The sequence below is a fragment of the Abramis brama genome (genome assembly GCF_963993115.1).
Source record: "Abramis brama genome assembly, chromosome: 5".
Taxonomy (NCBI): Eukaryota; Metazoa; Chordata; class Actinopteri; order Cypriniformes; family Leuciscidae; genus Abramis; species Abramis brama.
Genome location: NC_139967.1, coordinates 44,800,220 through 44,827,823, shown reverse-complemented (window position 1 = coordinate 44,827,823; position 27,604 = coordinate 44,800,220). Strand labels below are relative to the sequence as shown.

The window sequence follows — 27,604 nt, the reverse complement described above, 5'->3', positions numbered from 1 at the left end:
GGTTCGGTAATGTCCAAACTGGTGAAGAATAAGCAGGCAGTTACTTCTCTCTCCTCCCCTCGCTCTTCTACCCTCCCCTTTGCAAAAAGTTCTGACATTTCAAGCCTCCACTCATCATCAGCACGATGACCTCCTGAACAACGTGGAACGAAAAGGATAGATAGATAGATAGATAGATAGATAGATAGATAGATAGATAGATAGATAGATAGATAGATAGATAGATAGATAGATAGATAGAATTGGAAAGGACAGGAAACTGTCTCCTCTGCAAAGCTTCTTGGTGGGACAGAAGCTCGTGTCGTAACTTTTCCCCCTCAGACTCGACACAGAATCTCACCTCTCTCTGTTCAGGGCTTAAGGGAGGAGAGACCCTGATGATGAAGTGACGTTGGGCGTGAACCGCTCCAGAGTTCTTCGCCCACACCAGATCTTTGGTGGCTCAGTCAAGATGTGAGCGGATGATTTCTTTTGTTTGACACTGTGGACTTCCTGATTTGGGGCTTTTCTTTTCTTTTCGAGCACATTTCCCCACCCTTCCCATCCCATGCGTTGTGGGACCAATGGTTGATTTTAAGGTGTATTTACTCTGATCTGGATACGTTACGGAAGCCTGATGAAGAATAAGGCTGCCAAGCTGAAGTCCAAAAGGAAGGGAACTGAAAATGCGTTCGGCTGTGACTTGACTGAACATCTGCAGAATTCAGGACTAGACGGTAAATTCCTCTTTTCCGCACTCACTCCTCCTCTTGCCATTCATATAACGGCTGCCCCTTTTTTTCCAAAGCCCCAGCAGTCATAATAAGTTGACTTTATTAGGAACCCACACCAGAGCAGAAGCCTGGGCCTCTGCGTAAACATTAGCTACGTGTAATAAACCAACACCCATTTCGGGTGCTGGTTGGCTGGTGTGTGTCTATGTTTTTGTTGCGATTGAAACAGAAGATACTTTATTCTTGTGCCGGACACTTTTTCCTCTTGCCTAAAACCATTTAACTGGAAGGTATTGCCTAATAATCTCCACTTTTTGAGTGCGTTATAAAACAAATCTGAATGTAATCTTAACCTGTTTAGTGCTCATACACATAAGCATTAAAAGAAAATAAAGAGCAAAGGAAATGTTCAGAGGAAGAGGAAGGGGGAAAAGAGGAGGAGAAAAGGGAGGACTCGATTTTAAAGATATACTGTTCGTGTTAAATGCCGACATTGTGTTTATGAAATATCACTACATTTCTCATCAAAGGCTGTTAAACTAAAAGCAACGGTTCCTCTTAAAGTGATCGTGTATTATTGAGAATATCACTTGATATGCCTTTGGACATTCTTCATTTGTTAGCTCAAAGTGGAGTTTTTGTTCCTATCCATAACATCAATTTCGGTGTGTGTTAGTTATGATGATACATTTTTGATGGATATCAACAATAACCTCTTCATGCTGATCCAGAAGCAGCTTTTCCTCTGCGTTTCCCAAGCTCTAACATTATAAGAGACAAAACACAATGCTGATCTGGAAACAGTGTGGTGCCACCCGTAGTTTGACAGATCCATGTGACTTGACCGAGTTCATCTGAAGCCTGTAACTGTGAAACAGTCTTTTGTTTAAGATCCTGTCTGCTCACATGTTTTGATCGTTGAGGCAAGAATGACCGTAAATGCTCTCGAGATATTTATTGGAAACTTGATTTTAAAACTGTGCAAATTATTTGATTCCTTTTCTGTGTTGAAATAAGATTATATTCTATTGTAATATTGTTTACATTTTTTAACTACACTGTAAAAAAAATTCTAACCTTCCCAACTCAAAATTTTCTAGTGATAATGTTTATTACTCATTATTCACCATGTCTTCATTTCAAGTAACATAGTTGAAAAGTCCAATCAGTTCCTTTCAGGTTTACATCTACATTACACTTTGACTTGGTATTTGTTCACCTGGAAATTAAAATCTTGCACTTTTTCATTTTATGCAAATCTTATGTAAACTTACTTTTTTCCTGTGGAAAACAAAAGGAGAAAATTGGACTAATGTTCTCTGTTCAAAGCAATTCCAATGAATAGAGCACTGTAAAAAATGTCTAACCTCCCCAACTCAAAATTTTCTAGTGAATGGTCACATCTAAATTTTTCAGTTGGCCCAAGTGAAATTCTGTAAATTTAATTTGATAATTTACAGAATTTCACTTGGGCCAATTGAAAAATGTAGATGTGACTGGTCACATCTAAAGTTGGGGAGGTTAGAATTTTTGTACAGTGTACAGTAAGAAAACACAATTGTTAACAATTATTACTAATACTTGCATCATTCTTTATTGTGACATATCAACAGCAATTAAGCAATTCATTGATTTTCTTTCATTACTGAAGCATCTTAGTTATTTCCCTTTGTGCCTTTGGCTAGTGATGTTTAGACATTATATGAGCACAAAATGGATTTATACTTTGTGGATAGATATAAGTGCTAACTAAGTAACATCCACCAACCCCGTTGTGTGATATCATCAAGTAGTGAGTTGAGCAGGAAAGTCAGAATCCATTTTTGGATGAATTCTTATGTTCACCATCCTGAAAGGCCTGCTTATTCCTTCATGAATTTGTAAGACAGTTTTGCAGGTTAAGCTGGTAAAGAAGCCTCGTGTTGGACACCAACACACCAGTATCACATACAGTATGTGAACCAACCTCCAAAACACAACATGTGTTAGTGTTCTCAACAATATGTGCTTTACTTTTCACTGTCAGCATTTCCTTCAGGTGGAACTGACTAAATTCACCAAATGAAAGCTAAAGCAGTTTAGTTCTAAAGTTAAAACTAAAGCAATCATTTATCAATGATTGTAAAACACTCGAGAAGTATCTCTCTGTCTGCCAGCAGGTCTAAATGAGAGCTTCCTCTCACAGAACAATCATTCATTCATCCGGCCTGTTGGAGGTCTTCACTGCATCTCAAGCAGAATTTCTGAATAGTAAATGATTTGGTTTCCCAACATTCGCAATTTTTACTTTCCATTCTTTAAAATTTGTAAAATAAAATGATTTTGCCTTTACTGAGGGATGTATGGAAGCTTGTTTCCACCACAGAATAAAAAATAAAAAAAAGATAATTGCAACTTTTTAATCTCACAATTTTGACAATTTGACAATTTTTTTTTTTTTTTTGCAATAGTGAGTTTATATCTCACAATTAGGACTTTATAACTCGCAATTGTGAGATTATATTTCACAATTCTCAGAAAAGGCTAGTATTGTGTCAGAAATAACATCAGAATTGGGAGATATAAAGTCGCAATTGCGAGTTATAAAGTCTGAATAAATGTATATCTCGCAATTTTGACTTATAACTCGCAATTGTGAGCTCTCACAATTCTGAGAAAAATAGAATTGCGGAAGTTGGAATTGCGAAAAAGTTAGAATTGTGTGATATATAAACTCAGAATTGCAAGAAAAAAATCTGAATTGTGTTATAACTCACAATTTTGACTTTTTTTTTCCACAATGCTGAGTTCATATCAAAATTTGGAGAAAAAATCTGAATTGCGAGTTCTAAAGTCAGAATTGCGAGTTCTAAAGTCAGAATTGCGAGTTCTAAAGTCCGAATTGCAAGAAAGTCAAAATTGTGTGATATAAACTCGCAAATTGCAAAAAAAGCTGCAATGACCTTTTTTAACAGAGTTTATAACTCACAATTCTGACTTTTTTCTCGCAATGCTGAGTTTATATTTCCGAATCTGTAGAATATTTCCGAATTGAGAGTTCTGAAGTCAGAATTGCGAGAAAAAATCTAAATTGCGAGAAAGTCAAAATTGTGTGATATAAACTCGCAAAAAATGTTTCTCGCAATTCTGAGTTTATAACTCGCAATTCTGACTTTTTCTCCAGATTTTGAAATATAAACTAAGCATTGCAAGAAATAAAGTCAGATTTGCATGATAAAAAGTCACAATTACTTTTATTTTGTTATTCCGCGGCAGAAACAAGCTTCCATAGGGGATATGCTGTATTGTGTGTGCTGATTTTCAGTTATTTTCTGTCTCTCTGTAGTTATAGTCTATTGATAATGGAAATCCCTTTATTTTCTTTAGATAAAGTGCTGTGCTGCACATTTAGGTGAAAGATCTGTGCTTCAGTTTGTAGATAAGGGTAGATTAAGCATGGGAAGTGTAGACTTCCTCAGACTCTGGATGGTTCATTGGTTCAGGGCTGCAATTGCTAATGTTGTTTCCTATCGTGAGAGGGCTATTTCATTATTTAAAGCAGAGCACTTGAATAATACTTTCAATTCTCTTCTAAATGGACCATGACCCATTGCAATGCCTGGCAATTTATTCTGTGAACAAAGTATTTCGAATTTCTAAAAAGGTGTTAAGCCTATTACTCCATAGACCTTAAGTAGCCCCGCCCCTTTTCTGTCTTCCGGTTTGTATTTCCACAGCATGAAGATCTCACGGATTTATGAATGAGCCGCTTATTTAAAAATCTTCCCGGTCTACTGACATTTGATATGACATCCGTCGGTTGTCCATTTACAATAAGTAAATCCCCTTCACCGGCTACTTACTATTCGACCGCGATGCCATAGAAATATACAGAGCTACTGCAAGAATGGAAGTTTAAAGTCAAAATTTGAATGCACGCTTGTTTCTCTTGCACATATGATCTACACCTGTCCACATCTACCAAACAACAGATGCACTCTACTTTCTGAAATGCAGTCTGACAAAAAGTATCCTCACCATGTTATAGGCCTAAGAAAAAAAACTTTGCTGACAATCTCCAATATCAAATTGATTTGAATAAAATAAACTTGAAATATATGAAAAAATTGGGTTTTTTAATAAAATGCTAAAACTATATAAGCTGTGGCCTAGTGTTTAGTTCACAGGCTCTGATATATTAGCGCTCATGCGGTCAAGATGAGCTCAAGTTTGATTTGTATACCATATCCTCCCACTTTTCATAATTTCACCACTTTTCTGTCCAACAATAAAAAAGGCCAATGAATGATTGATTTTTTTTAATAAATAATAATATTTGTATAATTAATAATAAAATTGTGGCTCAGAATCAGGCTTAAATACAAACTGAATTGAAACAAACTCAGTAAATCAGTAAACAGTAAAATCAGATCTAAAGTTTCAAGGTCCAAAAAGGACACAAACGCTGCGTGAAAGTAATCCCTAGTGGTTTCTGAATCGATGCAATCACTTTGTATGATGAAAAAACCCAAATTTGATTTATTCACTGTCAAATCAAATCACAACGACATCAGTAACATCAAACCACTTTGGTTCTTGTGTGTGGTGACATCATGACACAAGTACCACAGAGGTTTGATGATATTGTTGGTCAACATATTGAATCTAGGCCCTGTCTTTTTGGCTAAAGGGAAGAAAAATGTGATTTTGTAGTGGTAAGGGGAATCGGCTCCAGCATCGACACTTCATAGGACAAGTGGTTTGGAAAATGGATGGATTGTAGTGGTGTAGAAACAATTTTCACCCAGAAATTGCTAGTAAATTTCACAATTAATTGCAAAGAAATGGCATAACATCGAATTAAATGTGAAATTTTGAAGTAGAAAGACTGAAATTGTATTTTTTAGTAGCATGTATTTTCAAATCTTGGTTTTACTTAAAAAAAATAAAAAAAAAGTTTTTAACATGGTATTGTATGGAACACAATTTCTCCATTTGTGTTAAATGGTAGAAATAAGCACAGTAAAATAAAGATGATAAAATGACTTTTACTGTGATAAACTTCAGGATTAACCATGTATAGGTTGCTGTAAAACAACAAGAAAATGCTAGCCCATCATGATACTGTCTGTTTAGTGTCCTCTAAACAAACCTAAACAGAGCTTAAAGATATCATGGCTGAAGGTATGTTAGGAAGTGATGAAGTTGGGTGGGAACTTTCCAAAGGCCCTTTAGAATAAGAGGAAGTGTCATAAGTAATACCAGCTGCAAGGCCTGGGTGTGTCAGGTTTCCTCTGAAACAAACAAACCATTTTTAACTTCCTGCCCTGGCCCACCTTCTCCACAATAAGCAGCCCGACAGGATAAAGGAAGGACGGTGTAATACTGTAGTCTACATGAAACACTACAGTCTCAAAGAGAGAGAGAGAGAGAGAGAGAGAGAGAGAGAGAGAGAGAGAGAGAGAGAGAGAACACAAATGCACATACTGTACAGATTATTTAAAAGGATAATACACAAAGAATGCTGACTTTAAGTATTTGACAATATTTTGCAATGATGTATAATAGCTCGTGAATATTACTCTATGTATGTATCCAAATTGTAATACACATTTGGTTTACAAATTTTCGGTATATATAGGCCTCTCTTTTGTTCCTGCACATAAAAACTGAAGATTACTTCAAAAGTATTAGCTTTAGGGTATATATTTCTCAATACTTTCTCACACAAAGCCTTGTCAAAGTGCAAAAAGCTACATATATACCCCAACTAATCTCAAACGTGTCTCTTCTAGAGTTTCTCAACAATGTCTCAAACTGTGTTTAACGTCCACAATCAAAAGTCAGAGAGTTCATTTGGAACTCCAACGTTATTCAGCTGTCTTAGACACATTAAATATATATAGCTCTATATTTTTGTATGTTATTGATTGTCACTCTTGTAATTGTTAGTTGTTGTTCTTCTTTTTCTGCCATTGAAGTCAATGGCAGCCAGTAGAACTGTATGGTAAAAAGTTGTGTGAAATTTTGCACATGGACAGAGAACAGTCTGATCTGTTATCATAGAAAAACTGGAGTCTTTAAAGGGATAGTTCACCCCCAAAAAATGCAAATTCTGTTATCATTTACTCACCCTCGAGTTGTTCCAAACCTGTATGAGTTTCTTTCATCATTTGAACACAAAGTAGATATTTTGAAGAATGTTGGTAATCAGAGAGTTGACGGTAGCCACTGACTAGTAGGAAAAAATAGCCTACTATGGAAGTCAATGGATGCCGTCAACTATTACATTATTTTTAAAGTCAATTTTCATTTTTTGGTGTCCTATCCCTTTAATTCAAACCACTAACTGCTCAATATTTCAATTATATTTATGCTGCTAATAACTTTGAACTGTTCACTTTTTGATGCATTGCATAAACTTCTTTAGCGTAATGCCTCTGCACTTTAGCATATTGCTTCTGAAATAATAACATAGGGTGTGTTTCCAATTTACCATGTAACTTGCTTTGTTTGTATGGTTAGAGGGATTAACTAGCTATAATTGTTTCCTGAAATCGTGGCTGCACTTCCAGTGTTTAATCCACGTTGGTTCAACAATATAACGTTCATATACGCTTTACTCCTTTATGCGGTTCATTCATTTGGCAGCGTTCTGCAGTGTATTTTCTCTGAGATGCTGTTGTAACAAACAAGGCTTCACTAATTTCGTTCCCCATCATTTTACTTACTTTGATGTTTGGTTCATCGCAGGTTCCCTCCCTAGTTTAAAGGCATGGTTCACCAAAAAATTAAAATAGTTTGGAACAACTTCAGGGTGAGAAAATGATGACTGGATTTAGATTTTGGGGTGAACTATCCCTTTAAGGCCCGTTCACACCAAAGATGATAACTATAACAATAAAGATATAGTTCTAAAAATCGTTCTGAATATAAAAGTATAGCAGAGTCCACATCACTATAACGATAACCACACCATATTGTCATCACTTTCAGGGCGTTTTTTTTTCTTCTGATGATGAACAATAAAAACATTGACAAGCCTCTACACACACCTCGGCAATAGAATCGCCATTGGCTAGTACAGTTTTTGGGTTACTCGCCAGACTGATATACTATTTTATATATATATATATATATATATATTCCACCAAATCAGTTAATCATTGTAAAATGGCACCTCTTTTTAAATGTCTAAATGTACACTCTTAAAATCAGTCAATCAAGCATTATATTATGATAATCAAGCATTATTTAATTATATAACTTTAGTAATTCTAAAACCTGATCATCATGCATGAATACATATTTGTCATTTTAACTGAACTTGGTGCTTAAGATAATGTTGGTCATTCAGTTTTTCTGTAAAAAAAAAAAAAGATAATAGTAATTGATAATAGTAATTATCATTAAAAAGATGATAATCCTACAACTAATTATACTACTAATAATGACAATATACAACACATGAGCTGCTGGGTTCATGAATGTTAATCACGTTGTCAGCGTTCGCTCGAACTGATTTGCTGAAATTAGAACAGAGATGAGCGCCAGCCAATGAGATTTAGCCGTTTGCGCATTAGCTCTGCCCATTACCGGAGAAACTGGCATATCTTCTGTTTAAAATTAAATTTAAAGCGACAGACGAAAAAAAAAAAAAAACTGCAGCGCGCTCTTAGAATAAACGGGTTATCGTCAGCTGATGTGATGTGGTTGCTAATACACAGTTATCATTTTAGCTATCTTTATAGTTATTGTTCTTAGTGTAAACGGGCATTTACTGCTTTTATTTGTAAATACATATTACTCTTAAATGGAATGAGATATTTTTGCCAAATTTGACAAAGGACACATTGAAAAATAGCAGAGCTAGGCCACTTAGTGGCGCTGTAACAGCAAAACATGAAAACGAACAGTTGGTCCGACTGAGTTCAAAATTGGCATGCAGTGTCTTTGTTGGAGTTGCTGTCATAGTTCACGATGACAGTTCTCATCTTGAGATATATGGTCTGCATTTTAATGGCAAGGTGTCAAAAAAGATCTGATTACACTTTCTGCCAAAATGGCATGTTCCTGTAGTAGGAGGATACTGTACATAGAAAAGGATGAAAAATGGCTGTAAAAATGTTTCCTGTGACTGCCATGAGTGTCATCAAAGTGCTCACAACCAAACCATACACATTTCCCCAGACTCAGAAAAAAAAGCATTATTATTATAGGTTGCGCTTAATTTTACAGTACGTGCACTTGCGTGTACTTACAATGTACTTGCCTAAGAAAGTACTGGGTAATCTAAGGTAACTGCATGGGTTCAGGTTAGGTTTAGGGATAGGTTCAGGGTTAGTACCCAGTTATCACCCAGTTATTGCAATGTAACATTGCATGGGAAACAGGACTGTAAAATAAAGTGCTTATTATTATCATAATTTTTTATAAATCCTTAATGCAGCTTTCACTGCATATTAGTGCGACAGTAATAATAAATGCATTACATATTGCATTTTCACAATCGGTTTGTTGCAGTTTTACAGGTGTAGATATTTTCATTGTTTTACTCAATCATTAAAGGGATAGTTCACCCAAAAATGAAAATTCTATCATCGTTTACTCACCCTCAAGTTGTTTCAAACCTGTATGAGTTTCTTTGTTCTGCTGAACACAAAGGAAGATATGTGGGAGAATGATTGTAATCCACAGATCTCGGTCCCCATTGACTACCATAGTATATTTTTTTCCTACTATGGTAGTCAATGGGGACCGAGATCTGTTGATTACAGGTACAATCATTCTCCCAAATATCTTCCTTTGTGTTCAGCAGAACAAAGAAACTCATACAGGTTTGGAACAACTTGAGGGTGAGTAAATGATTTTACTTATTTGGGTGAACTATCCCTTTAAACAATCATTTAAAAGAATAGTTTATCATTTACTCAGCCTCATGCCTTTCTAAACTTATATGACTTTCTTTCTTCTGTGGAACACAAACGGAGATATTTTGAAGAACTTTCATGCTGTTCTTTTTCATACAATGAAAGCTAACAGTGACTCGGGGGATGTCAAGCTCCAAAAAGGTTTCACAGTATTCACAGATAAACAGTGCTTAAATCTCATCCATGCTCCATACAGTATATAGTGTTGAAACTTGAAGTGTTGAAACTGCATGCAGACGTGTCAGGTTGCAAGACATCATTGGTACTCGTGTGTCTCTTGATGGATCATGACATACAATAACTTATGTTACACCGACCAATTTTGCACCCGGAGAAAAGAGTTTCTCACACCTGAGGCTTATAAAATCACACCTAGGAAGTAGGAACCTGTACCTGCTCTTCTTCGTCTACAGATTACCAGCAAAAAAAATGTTTTAGCACACAAAGCTATCATGTGGCCTCAGAAGTCTTGGAATGTAGCGCAAAAGACATAATTATGATACTTTTATGGTGTTCTTTTTTTTCTTTTTTTTTAACGGTGTGCTTTTATTAAATGGATAAAATCAGTGCAAACATTCTTCAAAATATCTTAACTTGTGTTTCTTGAAAGACAGAAAGTCATAAAGGTTTGGAATGATGAGGGTGATTAAACAATGACAAAAATTTTTACTTTTTTGGGTGAACTATTCTTTCAATAAATTTAGCTTTTTTGACATATCTGAATGACCATTGATGAATTTGTCCTGTTTTTGTCTAGTTCCTCACGTCCTGAAGACTTGTGCAGAGTTCATAGAGAAACATGGGATTGTGGATGGAATCTACAGGCTCTCAGGAATCACATCTAACATTCAAAGACTCAGGTTGGCCAGTTTTATAGACTCACAACCTCATGCATACAATTGTGTTGGAAACCCTTGCAACAGTCAATTCTTTGTAGAAAATGCGTGTTGTGTGTGTGTGTGTACAGACAGGAGTTTTGCTCTGAGCTCTGTCCTGACCTCACTAAAGAAGTGTATCTTCAGGATATCCACTGCGTTGGCTCTTTATGTAAGCTGTACTTCAGAGAGCTTCCCATCCCTCTCCTCACTTATGAACTCTACAAGAAATTTACAGTAAGTTTGTGAGCAAGAAAAACAGAAGACTTGAGCAGAATAGAAGAATGACATAGTTGCGTCTGAAACAGTGGCTTAGTGTCTTATAAATAAACGGTACAAAAAAAATCAGTTTTTGTGTACAGGAAGTGACATTTATTTGAAGGACAGCGGATACAGAACTATGCAAAGATATAGTACAAAGAGGACGGGGGAAAGAAAGCAGCCAAATGTAGACAGGAAAGGAGGAGACAAATAAATTGAAAACACTGCAAAGAGGTTAAAACTTCAAAAAGTAAAAAATAATTACCGTATAAAGACTACTGAATCATATTTGATGCCAATTTCTAAGACCTCTAATTTATCAACAAGATAAAAACTTTGCAGAAACTTCATCAGTTTCTTCTTCTACTTTAACACCCTCTGATTGATAGTTTATAATTTTATGAACCAAATTTTGTATAATCTTTTTTTGCTGTGAAATCTTGGCTGATTTTTATCAAAATGAATTTAAGAATAACTTTTATATTGTTAGTAATATTTCAAGATAAACACTGGACTGGACTGAAGCAACTTGGGTTTACTTGATTATCCATTGATCATTCATTCTTTCATCAAAATCATGTTAATCAGGCTTTTGAGGAAGGTTTATTTGTTCATCTCTCAATCATCATTGATGTATTGCATCGTTTTACCCCCACAATAAAAACCGTGGAGCTTTGATCATAAAACTAAGCCTTTAAATATCATCTTAAGCCGTATTATAGGTAGATACATAGACAACTAATGTTTATTTACATTTTATGCAAGTATCTGCTATACTGTTATAAAGATCTCATTGATTTACATTACAAGCTGACTTTCATCTCACGTTTTGTCCATTTAAATATCAGCAACTGCAACAAACTGTTTTGCTCAGTTTGAGCCTCTGAATAAAATCGGTGTATTTTAGCTTCTTGAGTATGAGTTTCATACTATATAAGCCATAAAAGCCAGATGTATCAAATAATAATCAAATAAAGTAAACTTTTTTATTTTGTTTTAAATATTTAGTCTAAAGGTTTAATACATTTTTATAAATTTATTTATTAATTTTTTTTTTTTTTGTCAGGCTTTACAGAGTTAAAAACAATAAAAGTTGAATGTGTAAATGTTTCCTGTAGTTGTTTAACAAATGGGATATAAGCATTTGATTAGTTTTATCTGGACCACTGCAACTACCATATTTGAAATGATTTTTAGCTATAGTGATGTCCAGGTGATCCATAATGAACATATTGACAGATGTGTGTCCATTGACAAAAATGAAAAACATTGAAAAACAATGTTCTCCTGCATCCAGGAATTAATGTTCCTCCGTCTGTATTTTTGTGCAAAGGCTGCGATGTCGGTTAAAGAGGAGCAGGAGCAGCTCCGAAACATCAGGAGTGCCATAAACGAACTTCCCGTTTCACACTTCAGGTACAGCTGAGGCTTATTTTAATATGTGGCTTTATTCTGTAAACTGTATCTGTCTTTATTTACTCCCACGTCATTCTACACCTGTATGACGTCTCTTCTGTTTGGAACACAAAAGGTGAAAGTTTGAAGAATATCCTCAAGTCTTTTTTTAATATAATGGAAGTTAATAATAATTGGGACTGTCAAACGACAAAAAAGCATCATAAAATATTGGATTTCTTATTGACTAAAATCTCGACATCAGCCCTAGTTCTCGTATTGCGACAGAAGTTATTCATGAAACATCTATTCTTTTGACTTGAAGCTCACAAAATCTAAGGTACAATTTGAGGTATGTTTCCCGTACAATGACTATTATTGCTGGTTATCTTCCATGATGTGTTATTGGACAAATAAACTAGCTAATCACAATTGTTTCTCGAAACCATAGTAATTTTTCCACACATTCAAACTTGTTAATAACATCTCGCGGGTAGTGGAGTAATAACATCTGCTAAGATTGAATTAATGTCAGATTGTTATTGCTAATTTCATTCCATTGCAATGAAAACAAGAGCATAATCTATTTAAAATTATAGTTCACCCAAAAATGGAAAAAAAGAAGAAAATGAGTTTCTTTCTTCTGCTGAACACAAAAGAAGATATTTTCAAACAGTTTATGGACCCATTGACTTCCATTTTATTATTTTTCCCTACTATGGAAGTCAATGAGGCCCATCAACTGTTTGGTTACCTCAGTTACTTCAACATATCTTCTTTTGTGTTCAGCAGAGGAGAGAAACTCATACAGGTTTTAAACAACTTGACGGGGAGTAAATGATGACAGAATTTTCATTGTCCCGAGAAACTTTGCTTCTAACCGCAGGTCGAGAGCTGTGGTTCTAAACACACAACTTTGCGATGATGTCTACGAATGTTTGTTATAGTGAATAACGATTTAAGTGTCAGTCTTTTCACCAGACCAAGTTATTCAATTCAATTCACGTTTATTTGTATAGCACTTTTCACAATCACAAAAAAGTTATGACTCACAAAAACTTAATACGCAAGTCATATTAACTACTTTTATGATACTTTTAAGGTGCTTCCTTTTTGCAAGCTATTCATTGGAATTGCTTTGAACAGAGTACATTAGTCCAATTTTCTCCTTTTGTTTTCCACAGGAAAAAAGTAAGATATTTACATAAAATGAAAAATTCAGAAATGTTTCATTTCCAGGTGAACTGACCCTTGTTGTAAAAATACCAAGTCAAAAGTGTAATGTAGATGTAAACCTGAAAGGAAATGATTGGACTTTTCAACTATGTTACTTGAAATGAAGACATGGTGAATAATGAGTTATAAACATTCAATTAAATATAATGGCTTTATGGCTGTATTTTTGTTCTGCTTTCCTAGAACTCTGGAATACCTCACCAAACACTTGGCACATTTAGCAACCCTCAGTCACCAAACCAACATGCATGCTCGCAATCTTGCCCTGGTGTGGGCTCCGAATCTGCTCCGGTGAGTCTGGCAGAGGTTTTACTTTCATTTCATACTCTAATTATCCATTCTCTACATAATTCTGTATGAGAGTCATATAATTGGTTATACCACAAATATGTAAGAGGTCCACAGGGAACTCATAGGAGTATATGCAATTATATAATTATCACATTCATGGTATTATTATACTTGTCAGTTGATGATTGTTGATGATGAATGAGATATGTTCTTCAGAGGCATTCGTGCTATGTGCTGTTATTCCTCACAAAGATGGATGATTTACTCTCTTTTCTTTTGGTCTAGCTCCAAGGAAGTGGAGGTGCCCTCCTGCAATGGTGATATAGCGTTTCAGGAGGTGCGGATCCAGCAGTCAGTTGTGGAGTTCATCCTCAACCACACTCAGCAGATCTTCAACCAGGAACTCCAGCCCTCCAAGTCCAGAGAAGGTACATCTAGCACTGAAACTGTTGTAGCATTAGCCTGTCAACTGTCAGTTTGCCGGTAGCGTTTTTTTATTATTGCCTTTTCCTCTATCACATATTATAGTTTTCATTTGGTATCATTCGAAAGCTTAAACACTCTGAAATTGGACATCGCCTTAACGTTGAAACAGAACTTTTAATCCTTTAGGCGGGCAAACATTTTTGTGATATCAACTTCAAATTTGGGACACAACTTGGTTAGTCATATGGCTTTGATTTTCTAGCAATTTTAGGGTACATTTACATGACAACGATATACTAAAAACTATGGAAGCTTGTTTCCGCCACTGATTAATAAATAAATAATAATAATTGCGACTTTTTATCTCACAATTCTGACTTTTTTTCTCACAATTGCGATATATCAAGTCAGAATTGTGAGAAATAAAGTCGCAATTCTGAGAAATAAAGTCGCAATTCTGAGAAATAAAGTTGCAATTGGGAGATATATAAAGTCAGAATTGCATGAAATAAGGTTCTGTCTTTTTTTCCTTAGAATTGGACTTTATATCTCACAATTGTGAGTTTATATCACAATTCTAAGAAAAGATGTCAGAATTGCGAGATATAAACACGCAATTATGTGTTATAAAGTCAGAATTGCGTAATATAAAGTTGCAATTGCGAGAAAAAAGTCAGAATTCTGACTTTATAAGACGCAATTGCGACTTTATTTCACGCAATTCTGACTTTATATCTTTACGTAAACTCGCAACTGTGAGATAAAAAGTCGCAATTATCTTTTACATTTTTTTATTTTGTGGCGGAAACAAGCTTCCATAAAAAACAGAAACGTTTTTACTTTTTTTTTTGCGTGCAGACGTCAATGTTTTTTTCAATATGTTTTTTTTCAACCTTATTCCAAAATCATTCATGAATTACAACCATTTAAGTTCAGATCTGTGCTCAAAAAGGGGTCTGACATTTAACAGGTTACGCTGTTAATGTAGTCACAATGAATGGACTATGCACTGTATCTTTAAATAGCTGTGCTGTGAGCAAAGATGCCAGATGTTGTTAGTGTAGTCATTTAAAAACCTTCATTCAGAAATGAAATGTGTAATTTTTGAATGAGAAGAGAAGCAGGGAGAAGATCTTTTATTTTTTTAAATGTAAACCATCTGGGTATATTCTGTAATCATGCTGTACAAATCAAAACAAAATATACAGTAATTGGAAATTACAGCTCATTAAGGTAATTAGCACCTATGCTCAGTGGAAAGCCATGCGGTCTCACACAGCTTGTGATAATTTGATCAGGGGACTTGTGCTTGCTTTATCCCATTCTCCTAAAGCTTTTGCATTAGGCTCCGCTTTTCTAATAATACTCCTGTTTAGAAATCTGCCTACGAGTGTGCTGACCAGAAATAAAGTATGTCATATTAGTATGATTGCAATTAAATTAGCTAAGAACACGCAACTAATGCACAATACAAATTTCCTCTGGGTGTTTGCATACATTAATAATATCTTTTAAATAAGTTTGACTGTGCTATTCGTGACAACAGTGATGATAGAGTCAGGAAATGGGTCTTAGATGTGGAGTGGGGTGTATACACAATGGCATGAGATCTGCAGCCAAAAATGGACAAGCAAAACAATAGGCAAGTTACATATAAAAAAGCAAACTGGTAATGGCTGCAAACAAGCAATTGTGTTGAAGGTGTGTACAGTTATCTACCCAGTGTGTTTTGAGTAGATACGGTACATTTTGAGTATTTGTATGATGAAAACAGGGTATCTTTAATTAAAGCTAAAAATACTAATAACATGTTTGAAGTTAGAAATGTTGCCTTGGCAACTTTTTGAAATAAGTTTAAGTTGAATTACTAAATGTAAATTTTACTTTTATTTTACTTTATGAACTTAAAATAAATTAAACCTAAATAATATTAATGAAAATGACAAAGGACATGACTAGATTACTATAAATTGAACTAAAAACTACTGAAAACCGAACATATAAAAATAAAAGCTAAATAAAAGAAGAATAAAAACTCTTTCCCTGCCAGCGTTATTTTTTTAAGTTACTCGCCACCGCCAGCATTTTTGATCACTTTCACAAAACTTTTATGGCCCCCAGACTATTATGTTGTATATATATCAGTACATTTGAAATATATCAAAAGAAAGAAGTCTCTGCTTTAAAAAAAAAAAGTTTTATTCTAGCTTCATGCATTCTGTTTTTATCATAAAAAAGTTTCATAAAAAAGTTTCATCATTTTGAACAAAAAGCCCCCCCCCCCCCCCCCCCCACCCCACCATATAACATTGAAAACACAGAAAGCCGAAAGATTCCGTCAATGGTGGGGAAGCGTTGTCTCATAAATGACGTAAAATTCCCTCAACTGCGAGTAAAGTGTTAAGTAAGGGATAATCCACGGCTAGCTGTGCATTAAGCGATTTTAATGCACGATGTGGAGGCAAAGAACCATTGATGTGTGATCAGAGTGCATTTTAATCGTTTAATGCACACTGTGGATTATCCCACTTATACCATGGTCATTTACCTGTATTGACAAGTTGAAGATGTCACTTATGTTTGAAGTGCTAAATTTGACTGGACGGGTTAAACGATGTTTATTTTCTTCAGTTACCAATTGTTAGATCTAACATTCAGTCCACTTTAAATCAGACACAAAGATAAAGTAGTGTAATTTGATTGAATTATAGGCCTAACATTTATTAACATTACATAACATTATATTAGCCTATATAGAGACCGTGAGAAAGATGCATGTGAATTACCTCTGTTCATTGTCTCTCTGGAATGAAGCTGTGAGTTGAATTACTTCAAAAACAGCAACGTTACAACATCTTTGCTGAGTATGTAGTGAGTGCGCAAGCAATCTCCACTCTCTGTGTGCAAATGACGTGTGTGTATGTGCACTTCAATCGAGCATTCAGACAGACCATGGTATTATTAAAACTGTAATATAAATAATACTAAAATAACACAAATACATTTTTAAATGACATGCATGCAGCCATGACTTGATGATCTAGAATAAGCACGTGTCTTCACAGGCTTTGACCTCTTTTTAGTTTTTTTACTCTCAAGACATGCTACATGCAACTGTTTTTATGGTTTTGTAGGCCCTAGCATGGCCTGTGGGGAGAAGTACGCCACCTTGCCCGCCAGCACACAGTGTGGCCCCATGAAGCTCATGAGTCTTGAGGAAGCACAGGCTCGCTCTCTCAGTCCCAACCACCCAGTAATGAGAGAGAGGCAAAGAGAGAACAGCCTTCCAGATACCAGCACTGCGGCAATGTATCATACAGTTATAGATCTGTCTGACAGCAGGTATGATATACACCATACATTTCTGCTCGCCCACACACTCTCCTAGCATGTGTACTTTAGGTTTAAACATTAACAGTGTTGAAACTGTATAGGCATACATGAACCGTCACCGTTTACAGTAATCCAATAATGCTTTTTCAAACCCAGAGAACAGCATTTGTTAAACATTTCTACATTTCAACAATTTCCATTACATTTTCAAACATTCATAAACCTTCTCACAACACAGAAGAAAATTCTCAGGAAAATCTAAGAAGTGGAAGTCCATCTTCAGTCTTGGACGATCGGTCATCGACTCCAAAGGGAAACTGAGTCGCAATGGGAGTGTCTTTATGAGAGGCCAAAATTCCTCAGGTAAGAAAGCAAAGGAAAGAAACATCCAAAAAACAATGACAAAGATAAAAATGGGAAGCTCTTTGTTCAGTTTGACTAAAAGCAAATAACACCGTCAATAGAAAAAAATAAAAAAAAATTTTTGTATTTTTAAATAGTATTTTTGCCTGATGTACAGACGTGTTGATATGCAAACACATACCGACTTCCTTTTTGACTGCAGAGATTATTGTGGGTTTTATATATAAAAAGACAGCCCTATAAACATTAAAGTCGGCATGAAAGGGAAGTTGTGATCGTCTTTTCTTCCCTATTGTAACTAGGGTTGGGTATCATTTGAATTTAAGCAATTCTAATTAGGTTAAAAAAAAATTGAAGTCAAACATTTAGATATCAGTCATATTTATTCTGTGCCGTTCTGCAAAACACTCTGTGGCAGCTGAATAATATAAACACAAAACAGCAGCCTGAACACATTACTCAAGGAAGCAATGGCACAGATAAATACAACTTTATAGATGAATACAAAGTTCAGGTACAGAAATTGAAATCAAATGTAAAATAACACTGCATAGATTTCTTTTTATAAATAAAATATAAATCAAACCTTGTTAAAGTTGCAAAACTTATTCAGTCAAGATCAGTGGGTAATTTTCATTTTCTTTTGTTCTTTGTTTAACGTTAATGACACAGATGGCATCAGGTATATTAGGCTGCTGTCACTTTAAAGGGTTAGTTCACCCAAAAATGAAAATTCTGTCAGTAATTACTCACCCTCATGTTGTTCCAACCCCGTAAGACCTTCGTTCATCTTCGGAACACAAATTAAGATATTTTTGATTAAATCTGAGAGCTGGATCACTCCTCCATAGGCTTCTAAGACATTATAACTTGCTGGCCCAGAAAATGTATTAAAGACATCGTTAATATAGTCCAAGTGACTACAGTGGCTCAATCTTATGTTTATAAAGCGACGAGAATACTTTTTGTGCGCCAAACCCCCCCAAAAATAACGACTTTATTCCACTTTTCATTTCCTTCTCTCTGGGCCTCGAGTTTTTTTACGTAGTATAACTGCGCAGTGCATCTGTGTTGTACGTCACACTTAGGCTCACTATTGGTCGACGCTGGTCATGTGTGTGATGCGTGTGATGTACAACACAGAAGCGCTGCACTAAAACACTACGTGAAAACACTTGAGGCCCAGAGAGAAGGAAATGAATAGTCGAATAAAGTCGTTATTTTTGGGGGGTTTTGCGCACAAAAAGTATTCTCGTCGCTTTATAAACTTAAGATTAAGCCACTGTAGTCAATTGGACTATATTAACGATGTCTTTAATGCATTTTCTGGGCCAGCAAGTTATAACGTCTTTAGAAGCCTATGGAGGAGTGATCCAGCTCTCAGATTTAATCAAAAATATCTTAATTTGTGTTCTGAAGATGAACGAAGGTCTTATGGGGTTGGAACAACATGAGGGTGAGTAATTACTGACAGAATTTTCATTTTTGGGTGAACTAACCCTTTAAGAGCTGCACGGATCCAATATACAGTTATCAACGGTTTACATTCACTTAAAGGGGAACTATGCAGTTTTTTTAGCTTAATTTACCTTAACTGAACAGCTTCGGAGTCATTGGAATTCAATTCAATTCAATTCAATTCAAATTTATTTGTATAGCGCTTTTCACAATACATATTGTTTCAAAGCAGCTTTACAGAAAGTGCATTTCAGAAATGTACATAGAGAAATACAGTTAGTTAATCATGTATTGATTTAGGGCATAAACATATCGCCAGCGTCGAGTCGTCTCTTCACAGGCGCCGAGTCGTCTCTGCACGGGTGTTGGAGAATCTGTAGTTTCCATGAGAGGCTGGATACAAACTGGAGCTGACGATCTGTATTTACCTCGGGACTGGCGTCCCGAGATAACAACAGAAAAGCAGATGGGAAATAATTAGCGTAGCTGCTGTTCGTAATATTAATGCATTCAATCTGATTCAACTGTAGTATAAAAGGTAGGTATTATGTGAATGCTTGGCTAAAGAGATGCGTCTTTAATCTAGTTTTAAACTTGGACAGCGAGTCTGAGCCTCGAACAATATCAGGAAGGCCATTCCACAGGTTATATGGTTATATGACTTTTTTTGGGTTGAATGGCGGTCTTCTCGAAGAAATTGCCAAAACTGCATAGCACCACTTTAAGTCATAACCAACTGTGTATTAGGATATTTTGACATTATGTTGTGTGTATTTACCCGTTCAAGTGCAAGAAGATACGAAAGAGAACTCAATTCAGTATTCATGCACTATATGAGAGGCTGCTTTTTGCGCGTACTCTTTGGATGTGTGTGCGCACAGAAAACAGCACATGAGTGCCGAGCTGAGTTCTCTTTCGCGTCTTCTTGCGCTTGAATGGTTTAAAATGGTTTGTGCGTGTCCTATTGAATCCACGGTTCTTGCAAATTTTGATCCGGTGTTCTGATGATTTATGCTACCGACTCAGATTTTGCAACCTCCCATTAAAACATGGAAAAATGCTATCTATCAAATTGTGCTACCAGCATCATATTCATGTGGTTTGAGGCTTTATTTTTCGCCCTACGCTAAAAATAATGCAAATACAGTGTTGGTAACACAATATTATAGGTAGCATTATTTGGCAGAACACCTGTTGTCGTACCCAACCCTATTTGTGACACGGCTTCTCGAAAAAGATCAAATATAGGGCGGGACTTGATTTTGTCTATCGGGAATTGATTGGATGGTTGTGGTTTGCTGTTGGGTCGATCTCATGTGAGTGACAGGTTACCTCGCCCTCAGAATTATATTTTCGTATCATAGCTAATTTAGCTTTTGTTTATGGTAAAATTAAGTTGTAAAAAGCTTTATGTAAAATGTTTTAATGCTTGTTTCCTCTCTTAAACAGAAAAAACTGCAATACGGCCATCCAAAAGCATGGATTCTCTCTGTTCTTTTCCAGCAGCAGGTGGGGCTATATCTCCATAAATATACTTACCTCAGTGTGCTGTCATTGTGCCTTTTATTTTATTTAAAACAAAAGGTTTGTACAGATACATATAATATAAATGAATATAAAAATACATTAGATATTTAAAAGTTAGTAATTCATTCACTACATTAATTAAGGTGTCAGTGTGGCACATGGCCTATAGCCTATAAGCAAGTTGTAATGTATTGTACTACAGAATAGGCTCATGGCAGGTTTATATCTCAAAGAAGGCTTTTATCTGTTTATTAGTCTGTGTATGACTGAAATATAAAAAGCAAAAACCAACTGGTTTCGAGTGGATGTATTTAATGGAAGGCCTATAACTAAGGTCATGTTTCCTTTGACAAACAGTGTAAGTTTAATGCTTTATTTTATTAATTCTAATAAAAAAATTGGTTTGATATTGTGTTATGTCATACAAACATTTTTAAGTGTGGCTGAAGTGTGCAAATGCTTTTTGGGACTGCGGTATATTTGTGGCTTTCATGAATCACCACCAGTTTTCTCTTTTTCAATCCCACTCAGATGAGGACAAAGTACCAACAGAAGGAAGCAATGGCATCTTCGTCCCAGTTCTTAAATCCCGAACCCTGGGCTCAGATATCAACTACAACCTGAACAAAAAAGATCAAAATTCGGACTTAGATCCTCATAATGCTTCAGGAGGATGTCTGAATGAGAAAAGAGACGGAGCAAATGCCTCTTCATCACCACCTTTATCCCCACTGCAGAAAACTCTTCCAGAACAGCTGAAAGTTTTCAAAGGTGACGACCGCAGCGGCTGCCAGCCCACATCACCTAAAAACCGTCGGATGTTGTATTCTGGATCTGCCAATAATGGATCATCTAGACCGTCTTTTCCAGGCAGCCTGTTTCCCCTGGAGTCTTCACCGCGGCACCAACGGAAGGCCCTCAACATCTCGGAGCCGTTTGCAGTGTCTGTACCTTTACGTGTGTCTGCGGTTATTAACTCTAACAGCACCCCCTGCAGGGCACCTGGCAAAGAACGGGACAAGGGTTTAGGGGGACTCTTTAAGCCTCCCAAGGAGGCCGGACCTCTGGAAGCCCATCGCAGGGAAAGCATTGGCACTGCTGGATTCCCTGTCCACATCAGTGGTAGCAGTGGGAACTTTACGTTCACAGACTGGGAGACTGGACTAGCAGCTCACACCAACAGTACTGGGTACCGAGAGCACCCGCTTAGTGACAGCAGTGGAGGCAGCGGATGCAGTATCTATAGCAACAGCAGCTCTTTCCCCATGGAGAAGGAGGATCAGACAGGGGAAAGAGATATTACAGATGCGATCACTCTGGGGACAACAAAGAGTATGATGATTGTGGTGTGGGTGTGGGTGTGTGTGGGTGTGGGTGTGTGTGTGTGTGGGGTGGGGGGGTGGGGGGGGGGGGGGGGGGGGGGTTCAAGTATGCCCTACATTATGCAGACAAAATATACCTTTTTTTGGTCCCCATGAGGAAAACAGATTATAAATCATACTAAATTATGTTTTTTGAAAATGTAAAAACGCAGAACGTTTTCTGTGATGGGTAGGTTTAGGGCTAGGGTTAATATAAAGGGAGAGAATATACAAGTTGTAAAGTATAGAAATCATTATGTCTATGGAGAGTCCCCTTAAAACATGAAAACACGACGTGTGTGTATGTGAATATAAGTGTATTTCAATTTAGTGAGAATCATTTTAAATCTGCATTTGTAAGTTGATTAATTACATTTTAATATATAGTTTTAAAAAAGGTTTGGATTTTAATCCCGACTAGCCCAGCACAGCAACACTCAACCAATGTTGTGTGTTTGGGCTAGACTGTCAGATTTGTAATGGCTGATGAGGGAAGTGATTGGCAGTCACATTATTTTTGCAATTCTGTTTGGTGATGCTACTGCCGCAGAAATTATACACTACACCTTTAACTCTACTACCCTGACTGATTATCTGTACTTTCTCAGGAAAGGATGCAGAAGTGAGAGAGCTGATAGCCAGCGTGGAGAATTTTGAACCTCAGGTGTCATTTGAGACTAAAGCAACAGGGGAAGAACTGGAAACTACATCAACTCAACAAGAAATAACAAAATTGGACAAACTGGTATGATTTGAATTGATAAAACATCAATTAAACAGAATTAATTGTACCCCTGCAGTTTTTAATAAGATTGAAGTACTACTAGTATATAACAAGACCAAATAATTGTAAATGTAAAACTAGCCAAGATGAAAAGATAATAGTGATACATATTTCTATTATTTTCTATTTTATTCTTTTCCAGTTTATTCTGTTCTTCCTCACTTAACTCCTAAATTATATTTAGGTCATAATTTATGTATTAAAAAATGTTTAATTAGTTAGTTCACCTCAAAATGAAAATTCTGTCACCATTTACTCACCCTCATGTCGCTTCAAACCCATAAGACTTTCGGTCAACTTTCGTTCAACATAAATGAAGATATTTTTGATGAAACCTGAGAGGTTTCCATCCTTCCATTGTAAGTCTAAGTAACCAAAACTTTGATGCTTCAAAGAGTTCATAAAGACATTCTAAACGTACTGTGTGAATCGGGCGGTTTAATCCAAGTCTTCTGAAGAGACACAATGGCTTTATACAATGAACAGATTTAATTTAGGCTTTAGGCTTTTATTACCATATAAACACTGATCAGTGAATGTACATAAAGCACTCATTTAGGGTAAATGGAAGCTCAAGAATGTTTGCTTGACGTGTGAGAACCAATGAGGTTTGATCTTGTGCATCAATCGAGTGCGGTTGAGGTTCCATTTTCAATATTTGAGTGCCTTATGTATGTTTGTTTAAATGTGAATCCAAATTAAATCCATCAATTCATGCACAATTCATATGGATTACGTTTAGAATTTGTATGAAATTTTGAACCGTCAAGGTTTTGGTGGAATGGGTTTTTAATGGAGGGACAGAAATCTCTCAGGTTTCATTAAAAATATCTTCATTTATGTTCCAAAGATAAACAAAAGTTTTATAGGTTTGGAAGTACATAATGACATGATAAATGATGATAGATTAAAAAATGTAAGTGAAGTAACCCTTTAAGCCCACTGTCTTAGACATAATTGTGGCCTCATAAATATTACTGGAACAAATGCCTCTGACCAGTCCTCACCTTTTTTTCTTATTTTTGTTTTTTTGTGATTGACAGGAAGTACTCAACGAGGTGTCATTGTCTGGCATGCATCAGAAAGTTTCAGTCACTGAGGCTAAAACAAATATTCTAGATGAACAGGTGAAGCCCGGCTTCACCAAGGTGACTGGAAACGAGGACAGTCTCAAGCTAAGTGGTCAAGTACGGAGAAGAAGTAGTTTGCCCACAAATACTGCATCTTCAAAGGGACTCTTTATAGACCTTACCAAAAACGTAATGTTTGATCATTCTGGTGCTACTACATTTAATTCTGTCATGAAGCATTTGCCTGAAAGATTGTTGTCATGCGATGGTGGCTGGAATTACTTGGATAATGATTTTGACAGGACAGACCACAAGAGACTAGAATCACAAAACATAATAACAACCAGTCTACAACTTTCCCCATTTCTCCACCTAAAGGAAACCGATATTCTCCAAGATGCAGAGCCATGCAGTGAAGAGGAACTAAGAACAGATCCCGTCGAGAAAGACAACACTTCCAAAAGAGACTCGAGAGATCGTTCAAACAGTAATGTAAAATCGGATATTCAGAGTGCTCTTCACTCTGACTCAAAAGAACCATTAGTAACAAAGGATATTTGTGAAAAAGGAAATAAGGAGGTTAGTGATGAACCCAGGAAACTTGACTTAGCAGGAAGAATCAAGGGAAGCTTAGAAAGACTCTCATCTTGTCTGAACGAACAGCATTTCACATTGGAAATTTTGCATCAAGATGACGTAGACACATGGGGGAGTAATTTGGGTGGTTTGGATCAGGTTGAACCATGGGAAGACTTGTGTTCTGCCAAGCAGTGGGTGACAAGTCCTCTGCACTCACCAAAACTTGAGGATCTCTTACCCACGCCAAAAGAGACTATGCCATGTCATGCAATTCAAAGCCAAATTCTTGATAAGCCAAAAGTGGACGAGTTGCGCAACAGCAAGAAGGATGAAGCTAAAGAACCAACTGTGCTTATTGACATTACATCATCTCAAACAGAGGCTGCTATAACATCCTGTGAACTTGTAAACTTTGTAAACCCATCAGGAAACAAAAATGCAGACACAGATGGAGCTTGCTCTGCACATGTAACAGCGCATTTTGACAGTGATAACCGCAAGTGGATGGGAGACAAAGAAGACAAACTTGAGGTTCCACAGGTCAAGATATTGAAGACATTAACCGATTCAGACGAGACCACTGAACTGCGAGACTTGAGCAAAGCAAAACAGAAGCGCTCTTCTGCCTCTCAGAGATTTCACCGACAGACATCCCACGAGTTCTGCATTGTGGAGAGAAGTCAAGAAAACATTAAACCTAAACTCAGGCCATGCTCCCTAAACCTTGATTTAGGACACCAAGGTTTCAGAGACATCTCAAACAGTCAGTATCTGAAAAGTGCAAAGCAATCAATTGCACAGGAATGGGTGACGCATGAAGCCAAGTATGGAAGCTCATCTCTAGAGTTGGAGCTATTCCTGAGTGGCTCCAAGGCACCTATGCGACGCAACTCTGCACCAGTCAGCGTGTCTTCAGTTCGCACTGCGTTCATGATCAAAACCTGCCAAGCTAAAGCTGTTCCTGTTATCCCACCAAAAGTTCAGTACAGCCACATACCTCATGCCCTACTTGAGGGGAGCACTGATCAAGTCAGTAAGAGTACACCTGAAAAGAAACCTGCCAAGAGCAAGTTGGGAAAACCAGGTTCTGCACTTCCCCTTCAGAAAGTCAAAGACAACATGGAGGAGCTGCCAAGCAGTGAAGCACCATCAGGGGTTCAAAGACAGAAGCCCACGAACAATGCGACATGCAATGAGAATTTCAAACCAACATCCATTCCCGATCTTCCAGTGTTGAGAAGGAAGCGATCTGCAAATGGGGACACCTTTATGGATCGTCCTAGACCTGAGTGCTCAACGCTTCTTCAGAGATCGTCCTTCAGAAATCGCCCAAGACCTCAAAGTCTCATCCTATTTAGCCCCCCTTTTCCAATCATGGACTACCCTCCGGTAGGGCAAGATGGTAAACTAGTCCTATCTCCCATTAAAGCTGAAGCCTCACCGTTTGACGTCTATGCAAAAGAACTAGCTGAAAACCTCAAAACTCCTGAGGTGGTGACCTTGCGTAATAAAATGACTTTGCCAAAGAGTGGACAAAGGCTTGAGACCTCAACCAGTTGCTTTTACCAGCCACAAAGGAGGTCAATGATATTTGACAACAGAAGTAACAGGCAAATTGAGTGAGATAAGACTTCTAGCAAACTTCTAGCTTATCAAATGTTCCCGAGTGTCAGTATACCCTATAGAACACATGGTGATGCTTGGAAATCAAGGTGCCGTTAATCTTGATAATCAGAATTGTAAGCATTAAGCTTTGTGTAAAATGATGCTGCTGCTGCTAAGGATTTATATCAGAGATTTTTTTTTTCTGTCTTTGCAAGAAAAACTGAAACATGCCTAAGGATAAACCTGGGGAACTTAGCATGCTCCTACTGTATATGTACATACAAACTGTACAAGCACATCTCAGTTTAAATCGACTCAATTCCCTTCCTATGGAGCTGAAGGTCTTTGTGTCTGTTGTTACTTTATCATGATTGGATCATATTATGTTTACAGTTGGAGCATTTATAAATTATCTACAAATCTGCATGATGAAATTAGGTGTTCAACATGCCAGCCAATGAGAAAATAAAACTTATTAAAATAGTTTGACAAAATATCAACAAAGAAACAAACATTTATTTATTCAATAGTGTCTTGTTTTGTCATACAAAACTGTACTCTAAAGAGTAAAAATCACTTTGTACAAATGTTTGGGGTAAAAGTCCAATGATTTGAAGATAAAGGTTTAAAGGTCAATGTTCTTGAATAATTCAAACATTGCTTCTAGCTGTGTTCTCTTCTCTAGTGGATATAGTAGGATATGCAGTTTTTAAATATTTTCAAATCTCCTGATTACTTGGTTAAATGAAATGTATGAAACAAATATGGTGAGGTTTCAGAAAAATAAGAATATAAAGAAGCTGTCCGTATTTTATATAAACCATAGAGCAGAGAAGTTTTGAAAATGTATTTTGAGGCAGACAAGGACAAGGATGAAAGATCATGATGATTATGTTGTCAGTTATTGTAACCAAAGAACACTAACCTTGTAATATGTTCTTTTTGTATTCAGTCACATTGGATTTATTGTATGTATTCCATTCTAAACAAAATAATAAAAGTATTTCACATGTATTGTGTACACTGTGACATACACTTAAGCATTTCAATGCCATATTTATCATGTAAGGGAACGCAGTTCTTTTATGTATATATATATATATATATATATATATATATATATACATATATATATATATATATATATATATATATATATATATATATATATTCGTATATTATGTCTTATACACATACAAGGGAATGGGGTAAGTTTTGCCACTTACCTGCAGTTGTCTTTTAGGCAAATATAAATGATAAAAAATAGAAGCAAATCACGTCTGATATTTCAGGATGTGTGCAAAAATGGAAAAGAAATATAACATAGGGCCAAAGAAAAGTGAACCCTACATAAATAGTATAATAAAGTGGTTCAGGGACACTATTTGCTTCATGCTACAGGGGTAAGCTGTGTCATG

General features: G+C 36.3%; 1 protein-coding gene across 1 annotated transcript; it reads left to right on the top strand.

The window, feature by feature from the left end:
* Positions 1-71: 71 nt before the first annotated feature.
* arhgap31 (Rho GTPase activating protein 31) lies at positions 72-27,200 on the top strand. The gene is made up of 12 exons (XM_084114631.1): positions 72-716; positions 10,380-10,482; positions 10,590-10,734; positions 12,092-12,174; positions 13,573-13,680; positions 13,966-14,108; positions 17,241-17,448; positions 17,678-17,802; positions 20,710-20,769; positions 21,319-22,119; positions 22,757-22,893; positions 23,976-27,200. The coding sequence occupies exons 1-12, from the start codon at positions 617-619 to the stop codon at positions 26,202-26,204; spliced, it is 4,242 nt and encodes a 1,413-aa protein (XP_083970757.1). The 5' UTR covers positions 72-616; the 3' UTR covers positions 26,205-27,200.
* Positions 27,201-27,604: the final 404 nt, after the last annotated feature.

Bases quoted from the DNA above. Each gene is read 5' to 3' on its own strand.
- arhgap31 (XM_084114631.1), top strand. From the start codon at position 617: ATGAAGAATAAGGCTGCCAAGCTGAAGTCCAAAAGGAAGGGAACTGAA. The intron at 13,681-13,965 runs GTGAGTCTGGCA...CTTTTGGTCTAG, and splicing joins TGGGCTCCGAATCTGCTCCG to CTCCAAGGAAGTGGAGGTGC. The intron at 20,770-21,318 runs GTGGGGCTATAT...AATCCCACTCAG, and splicing joins CTGTTCTTTTCCAGCAGCAG to ATGAGGACAAAGTACCAACA.